At 48.5% G+C, this 15,637-nt stretch overlaps 1 protein-coding gene across 1 annotated transcript in view; it reads right to left on the bottom strand.

Annotated features, from left to right (window-relative positions):
* Positions 1-66: 66 nt before the first annotated feature.
* Positions 67-15,637, bottom strand: part of ULK2 (unc-51 like autophagy activating kinase 2) — a gene marked incomplete at its 3' end in the record, with an annotated part of 41,374 nt that continues 25,803 nt past the window's right edge. Inside the window, 27 exon segments of the mRNA XM_067472220.1 lie at positions 67-166; positions 168-197; positions 199-230; positions 342-407; positions 410-447; positions 2,328-2,428; positions 2,430-2,547; positions 2,654-2,673; positions 2,675-2,848; positions 2,850-2,932; positions 4,297-4,372; positions 4,374-4,378; positions 4,817-4,853; positions 4,855-4,899; positions 4,901-4,952; positions 6,775-6,927; positions 8,156-8,219; positions 9,166-9,337; positions 9,746-9,834; positions 9,949-9,999; positions 12,707-12,789; positions 12,875-12,933; positions 13,459-13,560; positions 13,686-13,759; positions 14,996-15,169; positions 15,320-15,356; positions 15,457-15,489. Of these exon segments, the coding sequence (XP_067328321.1) occupies positions 67-166; positions 168-197; positions 199-230; positions 342-407; positions 410-447; positions 2,328-2,428; positions 2,430-2,547; positions 2,654-2,673; positions 2,675-2,848; positions 2,850-2,932; positions 4,297-4,372; positions 4,374-4,378; positions 4,817-4,853; positions 4,855-4,899; positions 4,901-4,952; positions 6,775-6,927; positions 8,156-8,219; positions 9,166-9,337; positions 9,746-9,834; positions 9,949-9,999; positions 12,707-12,789; positions 12,875-12,933; positions 13,459-13,560; positions 13,686-13,759; positions 14,996-15,169; positions 15,320-15,356; positions 15,457-15,489 (2,068 nt within the window).

Below are 15,637 nucleotides of genomic sequence, written 5' to 3'. Positions count from 1 at the left end.
TTAATAATAATAATAATAAATAATAATAATAATAATAATAGTAATAATAAATTGATGATGGTGAGGACTCACCGGAGGTGGTGCGTGCGCGGAGCAGCATGTGGGCGCAGGCGGGAGGGGTGGCGCTGTTGGGCGGGGACCCCACGGTGAACATCACGGCCGGGGATTCCGGCTGCGGGGCCCAGGCAAGGCGGGGGGGGCCGCCAGGACGCAGGCCGCCGGGGGAGCTGCGGGGAGGGCGAGAGGGGCGCGCGGGGTGAGGAGTGGGAGCAAGGGGGTGGAGGAAGGGGGGGGTGCGAGACCCCGTGGGGGGGCGCTGGGGGTCTTCCGGCCTTACCCGTTGTCCATGGGGCGCTCGGCGTTAAGGCTGTCCGTGCTGCCCTGGTAGGCCTGCCCCCCCAGAGCGCCTTGGCCTGCTGGTCAGACAGCTTCCCGGTACTGACCGACCTGAAAGAGGGAGACACCAAGGAGAAGCATCACCACCACCACCCACATCATTGGCCTTAACCAAGCGAAAGACCATACCATAATATACGTATTTGACGGACTGTTTTGTAATGCTGATTATAATTGTGGGAGTCCCAAATACCCGGAGGAATGTCAGACATATTCAAAATTAACTAGGTACCTTTAATTACAAGAATATGAGTTCAAGCACTGAAAGGGTTGAATGGATGCAACTACCCAGCAAAAGATGCAGTTCTATATAAGCAGGTGTGAGGTAAACCTCAGTGTGAGTAGGCCTCAGTGTGTGAGAGGCCTCTGTGTAGTGGCCCTCAGTATGAAGAGGCTTCACTCTGAGAGAGGCCTCAGTGTGAGGTAAACCTCAGTGTTAACAAGCCTCAAGTGTATGAGAGGCCTCAGTGTAGTTGCCCTCAGTATGAAGAGGCTTCACTCTGAGAGAGGCCTCAGTGTGAGGTAAACCTCAGTGTGAGTAGGCCTCAGTGTGAGGTAGGCCTCAGTGTGTGAGAAGCCTCTGTGTTAGTTGCCCTCAGTATGACGAGGCTTCAGTCTGAGAAAGGCCTCAATGTGAGGTAAACCTCAGTGTGAGTAGGCCTCAATGTGAGGTAGACCTCAGTGTTAGTTGCCCTCAGTATGAGGAGGCTTCACTCTGAGAGAGGCCTCAGTGTGAGAGAGCCCTCTGTGTTAGCTGCCCGCAGTATGAAGAGGCTTCACTCTGAGAGAGACCTCAGTTAGTAGGCTTCAGAGTTAGTAGGCCTCAGTGTGAGAGAGTCCTGGTGTGAGGATGGCCTGGTGTGAGAAGGCTTCGGTGAAAGAAGCCCCAGGTGGAAGGCCTTGTGTACTTGAGTGTGAGAGGAGGCTCTGTGAGAGTGAAGCTGTTTACCTGCATGAGAAAGAAGCCCCTCGTGGAAGCAAAGTAAGAAGTATAAAGAACTTTTTGGTTGTAATAGTGCAACCGTATTATTTTGCTACAAAAAAAAAAAAAAGCCTCAGCGTGAAGTAAACCTCAGTGTTAGTAGGCCTCAGTGTGAGGTAGGCCTCAGTGTGTGAGAGGCCCTGGTGTGAGAAGGCTTTGGTGAGAGAAGCCCAGGTGGAAGGCCTCATGTGTAAAGCTCCAGTGTGAAGGCTGCTGTGTGTAAAAACACTCCTGTGTTAACTTCAGTGTGAGAGGAGTCTCTGTGAGAGGGAAGCTGTTTATCTGCAATGAGAAAGAAGCCCCGTTGTGGAAGCAAAGAAGGAGTGTAAATAATTTCTTGTTGTAAATAGTGCAGCCATACTATTTTGCTGTAAAGAAAAGCCTCCTTTGGAAGAGATGTGTGAGAGGCCTCTGTGTTAGTTGCCTACTAGACTTCAATCTGAGAGAGGCCTCAGTGTGATGTAAACCTCAGTGTTAGTAGGCCTCAGTATGCCCTCAGTATGAAGAAGCTTCACTCTGAGAGAGGCCCCAGTGTGAGGTAAAACTCAATGTTAGTAGGCCTCAGTGTGCCCTCAGTATGAAGAAGCTTCACTCTGAGAGAGGCCTCAGTGTGAGGTAAACCTCAGTGTGAGTAGGTCCTCAATGTGAGGTAGGCCTCAGTGTTAGTTGCCCTCAGTATGAAGAGGCTTCACTCTGAGAGAGGCCTCAGTGTGAGGTAGGCCTCAGTGTGTGAGAGGCCGCTGTGTTAGTTGGTCTGTGTGTTTTTTGTCCCTCTGGTGCTGGGTCACGCTGCTGCCTGCCTGATCAAGTTGCTCTGCTGTCCATTTCTAAGGAGGGTCTTTTGTTAATAAGCCCACTCCCCAACAGGGAGGGCCGAAGTTGGCCCACTCCAGGTCTAACACTTTGGGAAGCTTGGGCAAGTCCAGCCACACCCCCAATGCCGTCCTACCTGCCGAAGAGGGCTTTCCCGTGATGTTGCTGGTGGTGGGCCTGGCGCTCGGCCCCCTGCGTGGAATGGAAGTGGGGGAACTCCCGGGCCGTTTCGCCGGACCTCTTTGGCCGGCAGGAGCTGGGCCTCGGCGGATCCCGGGCGGGCGAGCAGGCCCACCAGGTTGGAGGAGGCTTGCGTCTTGGGGATCTTGAACGGCGCCGTGGCCTGAAGCGGGGAGACAAAGGGGGGGGGGGGGTTGTTCCGGGTGAGCGTTTCCTCAATATGGGGGGGGGGGGGTGTGTGTCGGCCGAGCGCTTTCTCGTCACCCACCTTGGTGGGGGAAGCCGATGATGGTGGGCAGCGGGGGTCTTGAAGAGCCAGTCGGAGCCGCGGGGAGAGGAGCCGGGGTGCTTGGTGGGCGAGGTGCCCAGGCTGACCGGGCGGGGGGGCTGCTGGGGCGCGGGGTGGCCGTGGCCGGCGTACGAGGGGCAGACCGGGTCCGAGTGCTGCTTCCGGAGCTTCTGCTTGTTCTGGTAGATGGTCCGTCAGGGTCGGGGCGCTCTGGAGCCGGGCGCCGGCCATCAGCAGGGACTGCGGGGAGTGCGAGGCCGGCGCCGGGGAGCCTGCGGGGACAAGGGGGGCCACGCAGGGCCACTATTACGTTGTCATCCTCACCACCCCGCAAGGAGACATGGGAGCAAATTGGGACGCTATTGAACTGCCGACCAGAAGGTTGGCAGCTCGAATCCAGCGAGCGGGGTGAGCTCCTGCTGTTAGACCTAGCTCCTTCCAACCTAGCATTTCGAACACATTGAAATGTGGGTAGATCAATAGGGGAGGTAATAAAGGTGCCTGTGCAACCATGCCGGCAATGTGAGCAGGAAGTGTCTACAGACAACAGGCTCCTCGGAATGGAAATGGAACAACAGCTTCTCCCTGTGGCCGGAGTGGAGCACTGCCTCAGAAGCCGGAAATGAAAGCGGAAGCCTTGACCGTTGCTCTGCGTGTAAGTGTGGGTCATTGTTATTCCACTGTCTTAAAGGCATTGAATGTTTGCCTATCTGTACAGGTTGGAATCTGCTCTGAGCCCCTCCTTGGGGAAAGAGAGAGAGAGAGCGGAATATACATAAAGTGTATTATCATTATTATTATAAATATATCATTATAAATCTATTATTATTATTATATCATCATCATCCCGCCTTGAGCCACAAGGAGACACGGGTTGGGTTATTATTATTACAAAATCTATTATTATTATTATTATTATTATTATTATTATTATTATATCATCATCATCATCATCATCATCATCATCATCCACCTTGAGCCACAAGGATATGGGTTGTTATTATTATTATGTTATTATTATTATTATTGTTATTATTATTATTATATCATCATCATCATCATCATCATCATCATCCTGTCTTGAGCCACAAGGAGACACGTGTTGTTATTATTATTATTAATTCTATTATTCTTATTCTTATTATTACTATTATTATTATATCATCATCATCAACAACATCATTCCACCTTGAGCCACAAGGAGACACGTGTTGTTGTTGTTTATTATTATTGCTAGTTATTGTTGTTATTATTATAATTATTATTATTATTATTATATTATCATTAACATCATTCCACCTTGAGCCACAAGGAGACATGTGTTGTTGTTATTGTTATTGTTATTATTATTATCATATCATAATTAACATCATTCCACCTTGAGCCACAAGGAGACATTGGTTTGTTGTTGTTATTATTATATCATCATCATCCCATCTTGAGCCACAAGGAGACATGGAATATATAGTTGGAAAGGTCCACCCAGTCCAAACTCCCTGCCATGAAGGAACACACCATTCAAGCTCTCCAGGCAGATGGCCATTCATTGCTATTGTTGTTGTTGATTGTGGTGGTGGGATTCCGTAATATAGTGCTGGAAAGAACCCAAGGGCCCCCCAGCCCCACATCTTCTCACCTGAGGAGTTCCTGCTCCTGGACTCATGCCCTTGGAGCTGCCCACAACAGCAGTGGCCCAGTTGCTCCGGGATGGTTGCCCACTGGAAGGGAGAAAGTGAAGACAGACAAGTGGGAGGGAGGAAAAAAAGGATTCAGGACAGTTTCACCATAAAGACATCTAAACTACATGGCACTGGTCTCAAAGTGAGCTGCTTTGAGTCCCTTTTTGGGACAAAGTGAGACACAAATAGTAGTAGTAGTAGTAGTAGTAGTAGTAATAATAATCGTGTTTATTTGTGGGGTATGTTTTAGTATTATTACTATAACTATTATTTGGGAATAAAAGAATGGCATGAGCCCAGGGGTCAGAGGAATAATCATAGAAATCCACTCCCTCCCACACAGTGCAAACGCAGGAGGCATGGACAAGGCACTTCAATGTGCCTGCACCATTCGTGGGGGTGCGGAGGTGGCCTTCGAGGGAAGTGTTGCCGCAAGAGGAAGGCTGCGTCACCCCGCGAGGGGCTTTCGGGGCGTACCGAGGGGCGAGGGGGAGTACGGCCGCGAGGAGGAGCCCCGTGGAGAGCCTGCGCCCGTCGGCCGGCACCGGAGAGCAGGAGCCCCGTCTTCAGGAAGCCCATGGGGCTGGTGTTCGAGCGCCGCACCACCCCCGACCTGCAAGCAAGAGGAGGAGAGTCAGCACCAACCAAGCCTGGACCCCCGTGGCCCCCCCCACCCCAGTCTCAGGGGCCACTCAATCATCGCAGGCGCACCCATTCCAAAAGAAGGCAGGAGGCTGGACTGGATGGCCCTTGAGGGGCCCCTGCCAACTCTGAGAGACTAAATAATAATAATAATAAAGTAATTCTATCTCCCTGCCAGAAGGAGGTTGGAATGGATGCCCTGGAGGGATCCTTTTCCAACTCTGTAAGAATGATGACGATGATGATGATAATAAGAATAATATAAAGATAATAATATATAAAGTAATTCTATCTCCTGCCTGGTGCCCCTTCCAAGGGGGCTGGACTGGATGCCCTTGAGGGGCCCCTTCCAACTCTGTAAGAATGATAGTAATAATAATAATAATATTTCTATCTCCCTGCCTGGCAGAAGGGGTTTTGCCTTTGAAGGGTCCCTTCCAACTCTGAACTCTGTGAGCTTAATAATAATAATAATAATATTAATATCCAGTATATATATATCTTGTTTGCTGTGACATACTGTGTTTTTGTGTGAACAACAACAAAAACAACAATAATAAAGTAATTCTATCTTCCTGCCTGGCAGAAGTGGGTTGGACTAGATGCCCTTGAGGGGCCCCTTCCAACTCTGAGAGAATAATAATAATAATAATAATAGTATAGCAATTCTATCTTCCTGCCTGATGGTAGGGGCTGGACTGGATGCCCTTGAGGGATCCCTTCCAACTCTGTAAGAATGATGATGATGATGATGATAATAGTAGTAGTAGTAGGAGTAATAATAATAATAATAATAATAATAAAGTAATTCTATCTCCCTGCTTGGTGATAGGGGACTGGACTAGATGCCCTTGAGTGGCCCCTTCCAACTCTATAAGAATGATAATGATAATAATAGTAATAATAATAATATTTCTATCTCCCTGCCTGACAGAAGGGGGTTGCCCTTGAGGGGTCCTTTCCAACTCTAAACTCTGTGAGCATAATAATAATAATAATAATAATATAAATCCAGCATGTATATCTCATTTGCTGTGACATACTGTGTTTTTGTATCACAATAATAATAATAATAATAATAATACATTCTATCTCCCTGCCTGGTGGAAGGGGGCTGGACTGGATGCCATTGAGGGGCCACTTCCAACTCTGTGAGACTAATAATAATAATAATAATAGTAATAATAATAATAATCCAGCATATATATCTCATTTGCTGTGACATACTGTGTTTTTGTATCGGTAAAATAACAATAACAACAACAATAATAGAAGGGGTTATAATAAATAATAATACTTTATTTCTAGACTTCCCTCTCTCTCTTCCCAAAAGGGACTCAGGGCAGTTTCCAGACACAAGACAAAAAAGGCAAACCTTCAATGCCTCATATAAATACAAAGATATCAAAATAGTGCAAGAAAATGCACAGAAAAAACAGTAAAGTTGCAAGAAAGAACGGACTGAACTCAACAACAACAACAACAACAACAACACAGTGATTCTATCTTCCTGCCTGGCAGAAGGGGGTTGGACTGGATGCCCTTCAAGGGCCCATTCCAACTCTGTGAGAGTATTAATAATAATAATAATAATAATAATAATAATAATAATAATAATAATTCTTTCTTCCTTCCTGGCAGAAGGGGGTTGTACTGGATGCCCTTCAGGGGCCCCTTCCAACTCTGTGAGCCTAATAATAATAATAATAATACAATAAATCTGTCATTCTTTCTGCCTGGGCTAGATGGGGTCCCAACTGGAGGGTGCCATGAGCGAAGGGGGGCTGACTCACCTGGGGGAGCCGTGGGGGTTGGAGCCGGGGCTGGCGGCAGTGGCGGCGGCGGAGGTCAGGTTCTGCTCGATGCGCTGGTAGTTGCGCAGCTGGGTGGGCACCGGGATGGGCGCCGTCTCGCTGCGCGGGGAGACGGCCGGGGGCTGGCAGGGCCTGGACACGGACACACACGCACACAGAGGGGTCAGCACACAGCCCTAGACCCCCAGAGACAGCTTCAAAACAAAGCCCTCTTCTCACAAAAACTCGCAACTGTGCAAACAGGAAGTTCTGGGGCAATGCTTTGCTTGCTTGCTCAAGGCCGGCTGGAGGAAAACAGCTGACGTCGAGCGCTGCTGAGTCGACACACCAAGCAAAGGTTAACCCCCAGAGCTTGGCATACCGGCCTTGGAGGCCTTTGCAACACAACGGAAAGACTTCTGGGGTGTCTCTTCCTGCTTGGGGGGGGGGGGGTGCTCACATGGTGTGACCACACAACACCCTCAATACCATCTCTGCTGAACTCTGGGATCCCAGAAGCCATCGCTGCAGCTTTCAAGAGTTTCGTTGGAACTCTGCCTGGCTGCTGTGACATAATAACACGTCTCTCTACCCTGGTTGGGGCTCCCTGATACTGAGCACTATTCTGGGAAATGTAGTTCAGGGCAGGGCCTGCATATGGCTCCTTGCCTTCCCAAACTACATTTCCCAGAGTTCTGTGCTGTCCCCATCTGGCTGCTGCGACACAATGACACCTCTCTCCCCTCTCTATCCTGATGCTGAGCAGCATTCTGGGAAATGTAGTTCAGGACAGGACCTTTTGTATTCTCCTGCATATGGCTCCTTCCCAAACCACATTTCCCAGAGTTCTGTGCTCTCCCCATCTGGCTGCTGAGACACAATGACACCTCTCTCCCCTCTCTATCCTGATGCTGAGCAGCATTCTGGGAAATGTAGTTCAGGACAGGACCTTTTGTATTCTCCTGCATATGGCTCCTTCCCAAACCACATTTCCCAGAGTTCTGTGCTCTCCCCATCTGGCTGCTGAGACACAATGACACCTCTCTCCCCTCTCTATCCTGATGCTGAGCAGCATTCTGGGAAATGTAGTTCAGGACAGGACCTTTTGTATTCTCCTGCATATGGCTCCTTCCCAAACTACATTTCCCAGAGTTCTGTGCTGTCCCCATCTGGCCGCCGTGACACAATAACACCTCTCTCCCCTCTCTATCCTCATGCTGAGCAGCATTCTGGGAAATGTAGTTCAGGGCAGGGCGCCTTACATTCTCCAGCCTTCCCAAACTACATTTCCCAGAGTTCTGTGCTTTCTCTGTCCCTTTGGGGCAGACTTCCATGTCTCCGATGGTCCCTTCGCAACGAAGAGGAATGCCGGAACGCTTACCCTCCTCCGCACATCAGGAACTCACTCGACGCCCTCCGCCCAGCCGCCGCCAGGGGCATATCATCTACGTAGGGGAAAAGAGAAGGCAGGCATTATTGCAGGAAGTGCAAAAAATGACACAGGAAGTAGAGCAAAGCTGCGCAAGGCTTTGGACCAGAAGGTGTTTTCAGCACAGCGATGCAACACTGTATGTTTCACGCTCAGAGCAACCCCTCTGCACGGGAAGCTGGTTGAGATATAAATGAGCTTCTGTGGAAAACCTAAACCATTGATGCTAGAACAGAGCGATGGAGGATGTGTTGAGGGAGGGATGCCATTGTGGGAAACCATTGGAAAAAGCAGGAGTGCTCCACTCCTTGCCTCAGTCTCCTTTCTACCAAAAGGTAAACAATGCTCAGCTTCGGGATATGAAGCACCCAAGAGGTAAACAGGCAGCAAAGGGATACCTGTCAGACTGTAGGTATTATATAGCAAATGACCACTCACAAGCCGGTTCTGCTTTGAAATGAATATATTGCTTGTATCTCTGCAGCAAAGACAGACACTACGGACTTTTCCCCACCACCACTTCCTTTTAGACACCTTTCCTGCCCATCTCCCCCTCTTCTCAGTTTCCTTGTTAGAAGTTGTTGCTTCACAAGTTCCAACACAAGGTTTCCAGCGCCCTTTGCTGGCTTCAAAATGTCACAGAGAAAAAATTGAGGCAGCCAGGATGATTCAGTCAGGATGTCATGGAGGGAATTTGTGATGTCTTCATGCCGTCAGAAATTGACTCCTGACAATACCTGGCTACACCATCTAGATCCAAGCCCCTTTCCAGCCAGATAATGCAGTTGGGGAAAGGAAGCAACCCACAACAGGCATACCTGGCTGCTCCCAATGCATTCAAGTCTCCAAATTATATCCCAGGGTTCCAACGCTGGGAGGGATAGTCAAAACATATCTGGAGGGCCGGGCTTATCCCCCCCCCCCCCAGGTATGTGTGTGAACGCAAGCGTGTCGGGCCTTACAGGACTGGTCGGAGGAGATGTTGTGTGGGACGAGGACGAAGTCGTCGGTGTCGCAGGAGGAGTTCTTGCTGCTGGTGCTGGCCGACTCCTTGGAGACCTGGAGGAAGTTGGGCGGCCCCAGCGGGGGGGATGAGAGGGCGTCCTCCTGGATGTGCCCCATGTCCGGGAGAGACTGGAAGCGGGGGGAAAGGCGGAATCAGAGGGGGGAGCCACAAGGGGAGGCCCAGAGAAGGCACTATGACACTTTGGGGATATAAAGCGGGGTATAAATAAATAAATCCTCTCCTGACGTTTCACCTGCATCTATGGCAAGCACCCTCACAACCTTGTCACAGATGCAGGTGAAACGTCAGGAGGGAATGCTTCTAGAACATGGTCATAGAGACCGAAAAACCTACAGCAACCCAGTGATTCCGGACATGAAAGCTTCCGACAATATAATAAATAAATAAACAACAACGATGTTGTGAAAGGATGTGGTATCTCAAAAAGCATGTCCCGCACATGTCACAATTGGAGGATGCTCCCTGGCCACCCCACAAGAGCGGGAGGGAGGGGGACGTCGGACGGGGGCACTTACTGGGGGGGAGGCGAAGCGGCAGGAGGGGGAGCTCCCGCAAGAGCTGCCGGACACCGACCCCGTGTAGGCCGGGACAGGAACCGGGCACGCTGCGGAGAGAGAAGGCACAGAGAAAACAGTAGGATCAAGACCAAATATATCCCGAAGCGCATCGCAACATCAAGGGAGGGCGGGGTTTTGTTTCAGGGAAGGGCCAGACTTACACTTTTTGACGGTGGGGACCTGGTCCAGGAAGGGGTGGCCGAAGAAGGCTTCTGCAAAAGAGGAAGGGAGGCCCAAAGGGACGGCTCAGCGTGGAAGGGAAGGGATCCGCCCCCCCCCCCCCCGACGCAGGCAATCACTTCTTTGTTATGGTTTCCTCGGTCTTTTCATAAAAAAAAATACTTACACCTATTATACACAAAGTCCCAAGTTTGAAACACAAATGAGGTGAAGTGGCCCCCCGTGATGTTGCTGGACCAGCCGCCGCTAGGTGAAGTGACCCCCTCTGTGAGGCCACTGGATTGGCTGGTGCTAGGTGAGGTGGCCCCTCTCTGATGTTGCTGGATTGGCTACCGCTAGGTGAAGTAGCCCTCTCTGATGTTATTCGTTGGCTGCCACTAGGTGAAGTGACCCCCCGTGATGCCACTGGATTGACAGCTGCTAGGTGAAGTGGCCTGTGATGTTGCCGGATTGGCTACCGCTAGGCAAAGTAGCCACCTGTGATGCCACTGGATCGGCTGCCTTTAGGTGAAGTGGCCCTCTCTGATGTTATTTGTTGGCTGCTGCTAGGTGAAGTAACCCCCCCCCCCCCCCCCCCGGCCGCGTGATGCCACTGGATCATCTCTCACTAGGTGAAGTGGCCCTCTCTGATGCCACTAGGAAAGGTGCCAAGTGTATGAAGGGAGGGGAGAAAGAAAGAAAGAAAGAAAGGGAAAGGAAGGAAGGGGGAGAGAAAGAAAAAGGAGGGCAGGCAGGCAGGAAGAGAAAGGGAAGGAAGGGAAGGGGAAAAAGAAAGAGAAAGGTGTGCAAGGCTGAGGATATATACACCAGTGTATGTGCGTATGTGCAGCTCTCCGGCCATTCCTGCCTCTCCAATGCTAAGCCGCAGGCAGGGCCTTCCTCCTCCGAGTCCACATTCTAGAACATCCGAATACAACGCCCACCAGACGGCTGTGGGTCAACTTCTGCCCAAACACAGATAACCCCTTGACCTCTCGGGCCTCGCCAAAAGAGGAACGGTCTGGGCCTGCGGGTCACGAGGAGGCCGGCCCCAGGCTGGGAACACCCTGTGCCCACTTCTCCCACAACCCAGGGTGGAAAAACCCCAGCCGGGCCCTCGAACACAGGACAGCGAACCCAGCTCCCCGGGTTACTGATTAATCGGAATCCTTGCTGTGTTGACCCCAAGTCCCTTCCAAACACACTGCCCAAACCCCTCATTCTGCCCTCCCTTCCTTTATCCCTCCTTCTGTTCTTCCATCATTGCTCCTTTTCATCCTCCCTTCCCTTCTCCCTTCCTTATTTATTTATTTACAACATATTTATTTTCTCACCCCGAAGGGGACTCAGAGTGGCTTACAATATATATATACAAACAATATATATGTTTAGCATAGTACAATATCAGTATTATATATTACTATATCGTACTACACCATTATATTGACATATTATTAGTAATAATATAAAATATATAATTATAATATTGTATTACTAGGATTAGTATTATATTGTATTACTGTGGTGCAGCTGGCTGGGAGTCAGCTGCATTAAGATTACTGACCAAAAGGTCATGAGTTCAAAGTCCGACCAATTTGTGTAGTTTGCTGATGACCTTTGCAGCCCGAAAGACAGTTGCATCTGTCAAGTAGCAAATGTAGGTACCACTTATGTGGGGAGGCTAATTTACGATGCCATAAAAAACTCCAGCTGCATGAGTTCAAAGCCAGCCCAGGTCAGAGTGAGCTTCCAACCAATTTGTGTAGCTTGCTCTCGACCTTTGCAGCCTGAAAGACAGTTATGTCTGTCAAGTAGGAAATTTAGGTACTGCTTATGTGGGTAGGCTAATTTACGACGCCATAAAAATCTCCAGCAAGCATGGAAAGAATGAGGAAGTACTCAATCAGTGTCACAAATGGACAGTGAAGCAACGGCTCCCCTGGTGGCCGGAATGCCCTCATGAGGAAGCTGGAATGTTAAATAGCCTCTGTGTCCGGCTATATGTGTCTATAGCATTGAATGTTTGCCTGTATATGTACATTGCAATCCGCCCTGAGTCCCCTGCCGGGTGAAAAGGGTGGAATATAAATACGGTAAATAATAATAATACATTATAATATTACAAATATTATATGTATATGCAACATTATATTATTAGCATAGCACAGGAGACAAGATGGGACTGTCCCCTGCCCCCCCCTCTCTTTCCCTTCTTTCCATCCATCCTTTCCGTGTTCAGATATCAGCCAGCACGTCAACGCCTTAAATCAAGAAATAGTTTTCTTAGATCTACAGAGATACTTGCAGGAACACCTCAGCAAGCGAGAGTCCAAAAGTGGCAGGCCAAAACCCAAAACCTGAAAGCAAATGAGAGACTCCCTCCCGAGCACACAGAAAACTGGGTGACTTGAAAGGCAATGAACAGACTTCACAGGATGTAGAGCCAACCTTGAGGAATGGGGCCACAAAGTGGAGTCCACGACACGCGAGTGTGGAGAGGAGCAAACTACAGACCACTGACTACAATGTGGCCTGAGCCCTGCCACATGCATGATGGAGGACCTTCTCACAGCCACACCAGAGGCACTCCAAGCGGTCAAAGGACATTTAGCCTCACACCAAGTTTTCCACTTTGTTTGTGTCTTAAAATGCATTATAACTTTACCCTCGATTCACTTCTGACACGATGGATCAATAACCCCTGAAGAAGAGGAGGGTGGGATGCCCGAGGATGCAAAGGCACCCTCAAAGTGGACTCACCAAAGTCCATTCGGTCCTTCTGGTTCCTCTGGAGCAAACCCAGGAGCAGGTCGGCCAAGTAGGGAGAGGTCTCCCGGGGGACGCTGGAGAGAAGGAGCAGAGCACGGCCTTGAGGAGGGGTCCCCAGGCTGAGACGGGTGGGCTCCCCCCCACGGACCACCTACCTACCTGGGGATCAGGTTTCTGTTCTTTTCGTAAAACATCCTTAAATCTTGCGGACTATTGGCCTGCCAAAGGGAAGAAGGGAGGCGCCATTTGTATTGTATTATTTTGCTTTGTTATATTTGATTTGATGTATTATTGTATGTTTGTACTCTTTTTTGGCTTGTTGTTATTGTTAGGATTGGCCTCATGTAAAACACCCCAAGTCCCTTTGGGGAGATGATTGGTGGCGGGGTATAAATAAAGTATTATTATTATTACTATTACTATTATTATTACTATTTGTTGTGTCAGCAGCAACTTGAAAAACTGTAAGTTGCTTCTGGTGTGAGAGAATTGGCCGTCTGCAAGGACGTTGCCCAGGGGACGCCCAGATGATTTGATGTTTTTATCACAGCAATGAGGTCTATTATTATTATTATTATTATTATTATTATTATTATTATTTGGTAAGAAGGGAATCCAATAGCATTCCCCTTGGAGGCTATTCCCCCACTTGCCAACTACGGTTTGCATTCCTTGGTGGTCCCTTGCAGAAGAGAGTGTGCCACAATACGGAAGGCCGGGCTCTCCCGAGGGGGGGGGGGTACCTGAAAGGGGGGCTTTCCCACCAGGCACTGGTAGATAACGGTCCCGATGCTCCAAAGGTCAGCTTTCGCATCATAGTGCTGAGACATGATGACTTCCGGAGCCTGGGAAGGCAAAGCGGGACCGAGCAGTTGTTATTGTGATTATTCTGCCCGAGGGCCACCAAGAGCAAACCCGTTCCGTCCTCCCTCCCAACGCGAGGGCAAACCCATGTGCCACGAGCACTCACCATGTACATGGGGGAACCGCAGAGGGTGGCCGCCATCATGTTGCTCTGCAGGTAGCGGGCAAAGCCAAAGTCGGCTGTGGAAAGGGAAGGCAATGAGGGGAGAAAAGGAGGGGAGGAAAAGAGACAGGGGGGTAACGTCACCCTTGACCAAAATACCACAAGTATATTATATATTATTAGTAATAGTATATTATATTAGTATTATTGCATTATATATTATTATTATACTGTTATATATTATAATATGTTATTATTATTATATATTGCAATATATTATTACTATACTGTTATAATGTATTATATTAGTATTATATAATATATTATTAGTATTATGTTATATTTCACTATATATTATTATAGTATATTATATTAGTATTTTTATATTATTAGTGGGTTGTTGTAGGTTTTTCCGGGCTATAGGGCCATGTTCTAGAGGCATTCTCTCCTGACGTTTCGCCTGCATCTATGGCAAGCATCCTCAGAGGTAATGAGGACCTGGCCATATAGCCCGAAAAAACCTACAAGAACCCAGTGATTCCAGCCATGAAAGCCTTCGACAATACAATATATTATTAGTATTACAATGTTATATTATATTACACTATATATTATAGTATAGTATATTACATTAGTATTACCATATCATATATTATTAGGATTATAATGTTATATTATACTATACTAAATATTATATTACATAGTATTACAATGTTATATATTATCATAGTATATATTATTAGTATTATAATGTTATAATATTATATTATATTAATATTATGTTATCATTTTATATATATACAGGCCGTCCCTGAGTTACAAACATCTGACTTACAAACCACTCACAGTTAAGAACATAGGGGCTGAGACCACAGAAAGTGAGAGGAATCTTATATTACATATGATTAGTATCAGTATATTATATATTATAAGCATTATTAAATTGTATTGTATATTATAAGCATTATTATATTATTGAATATACTATTATACTTTATAAGTATTATCTTATTATATATTATTATTATATTATTTCATGTATGCACAGGCAGTGTTCACAGATGGTGACACAATACCAGGTGTACAGTCACGAGTACATGCAACCCAGTTGAAATGGCGGCAAACGAGTGGCATTCTGTGTGTCTCAAAGGAACTCAAGGCTAAGACCTGCCCGACAGTCGTCCTCCCCGCAGAGAGACACAGAGGGCAAAGGGAAAGCCAACTCACGCCCGCCTGCCTCTTCCTCGATGAGGACTAGACCCTCGTGCAGGATGTGGCTGAGCCCCACCAGACTGAGAGACGAGGGCACTTGCCTATCTTGATGCGTATGCCGCTGAGGCTGGACTTCCTGCGGTTGGCGTAGGAGAGGAGGATGTTCTGCGGCTTCAGGTCCCGGTGGATGATGCCCTTGCCGTGCAGGATGCGCATGGCCGCCGCAATCTGCTGCAGGAAGACGCGGATGGTGTCCTCGCTCAGGGTGCCTTTGGCTGCGGGAAGGAGAATGAGGAGAACGAGGAGGAGAACGAGGAGGAGGAGGAAGAAACGCCCGTCAACGTCAACACTTGGGAGATCTGGATGCCCGCACTCAGGAAACGCTCGCAATGCTTCATGCACTTCAACCCCGGGCCAGTTCTTACCTTGCAAGTAGTCCGCCAGGTCTCCTCCATTGCAATACTGTCGGACAGAAAGAGAAAGGCAAGTAAGCGTCACGACTAGGGCCAGATCCTCTTTCCATTGCCTGTTGTAGGCAAGCAAAAGGGGCCACAATACGCACCTCCATGACCAGGAAGACAGAGTTGGGCAGCTCCTGGAAAGAGGAGAAGAAGAGATCTCGCCTTAGAAGGAAGACTAGAAGAGGCGTCATAGGAGAGAGAGAGAGATACATACACATCTACATGGTGGGAATGCCCCACAGAGGCCATTAATTGGGGGGGGGGGAGGGGCCAAAATGCCCC

This window comes from Anolis sagrei, chromosome 11 (genome assembly GCF_037176765.1).
Source record: "Anolis sagrei isolate rAnoSag1 chromosome 11, rAnoSag1.mat, whole genome shotgun sequence".
NCBI classification, from domain to species: Eukaryota; Metazoa; Chordata; class Lepidosauria; order Squamata; family Dactyloidae; genus Anolis; species Anolis sagrei.
This window is presented reverse-complemented; position numbering and strand designations above follow the sequence as displayed.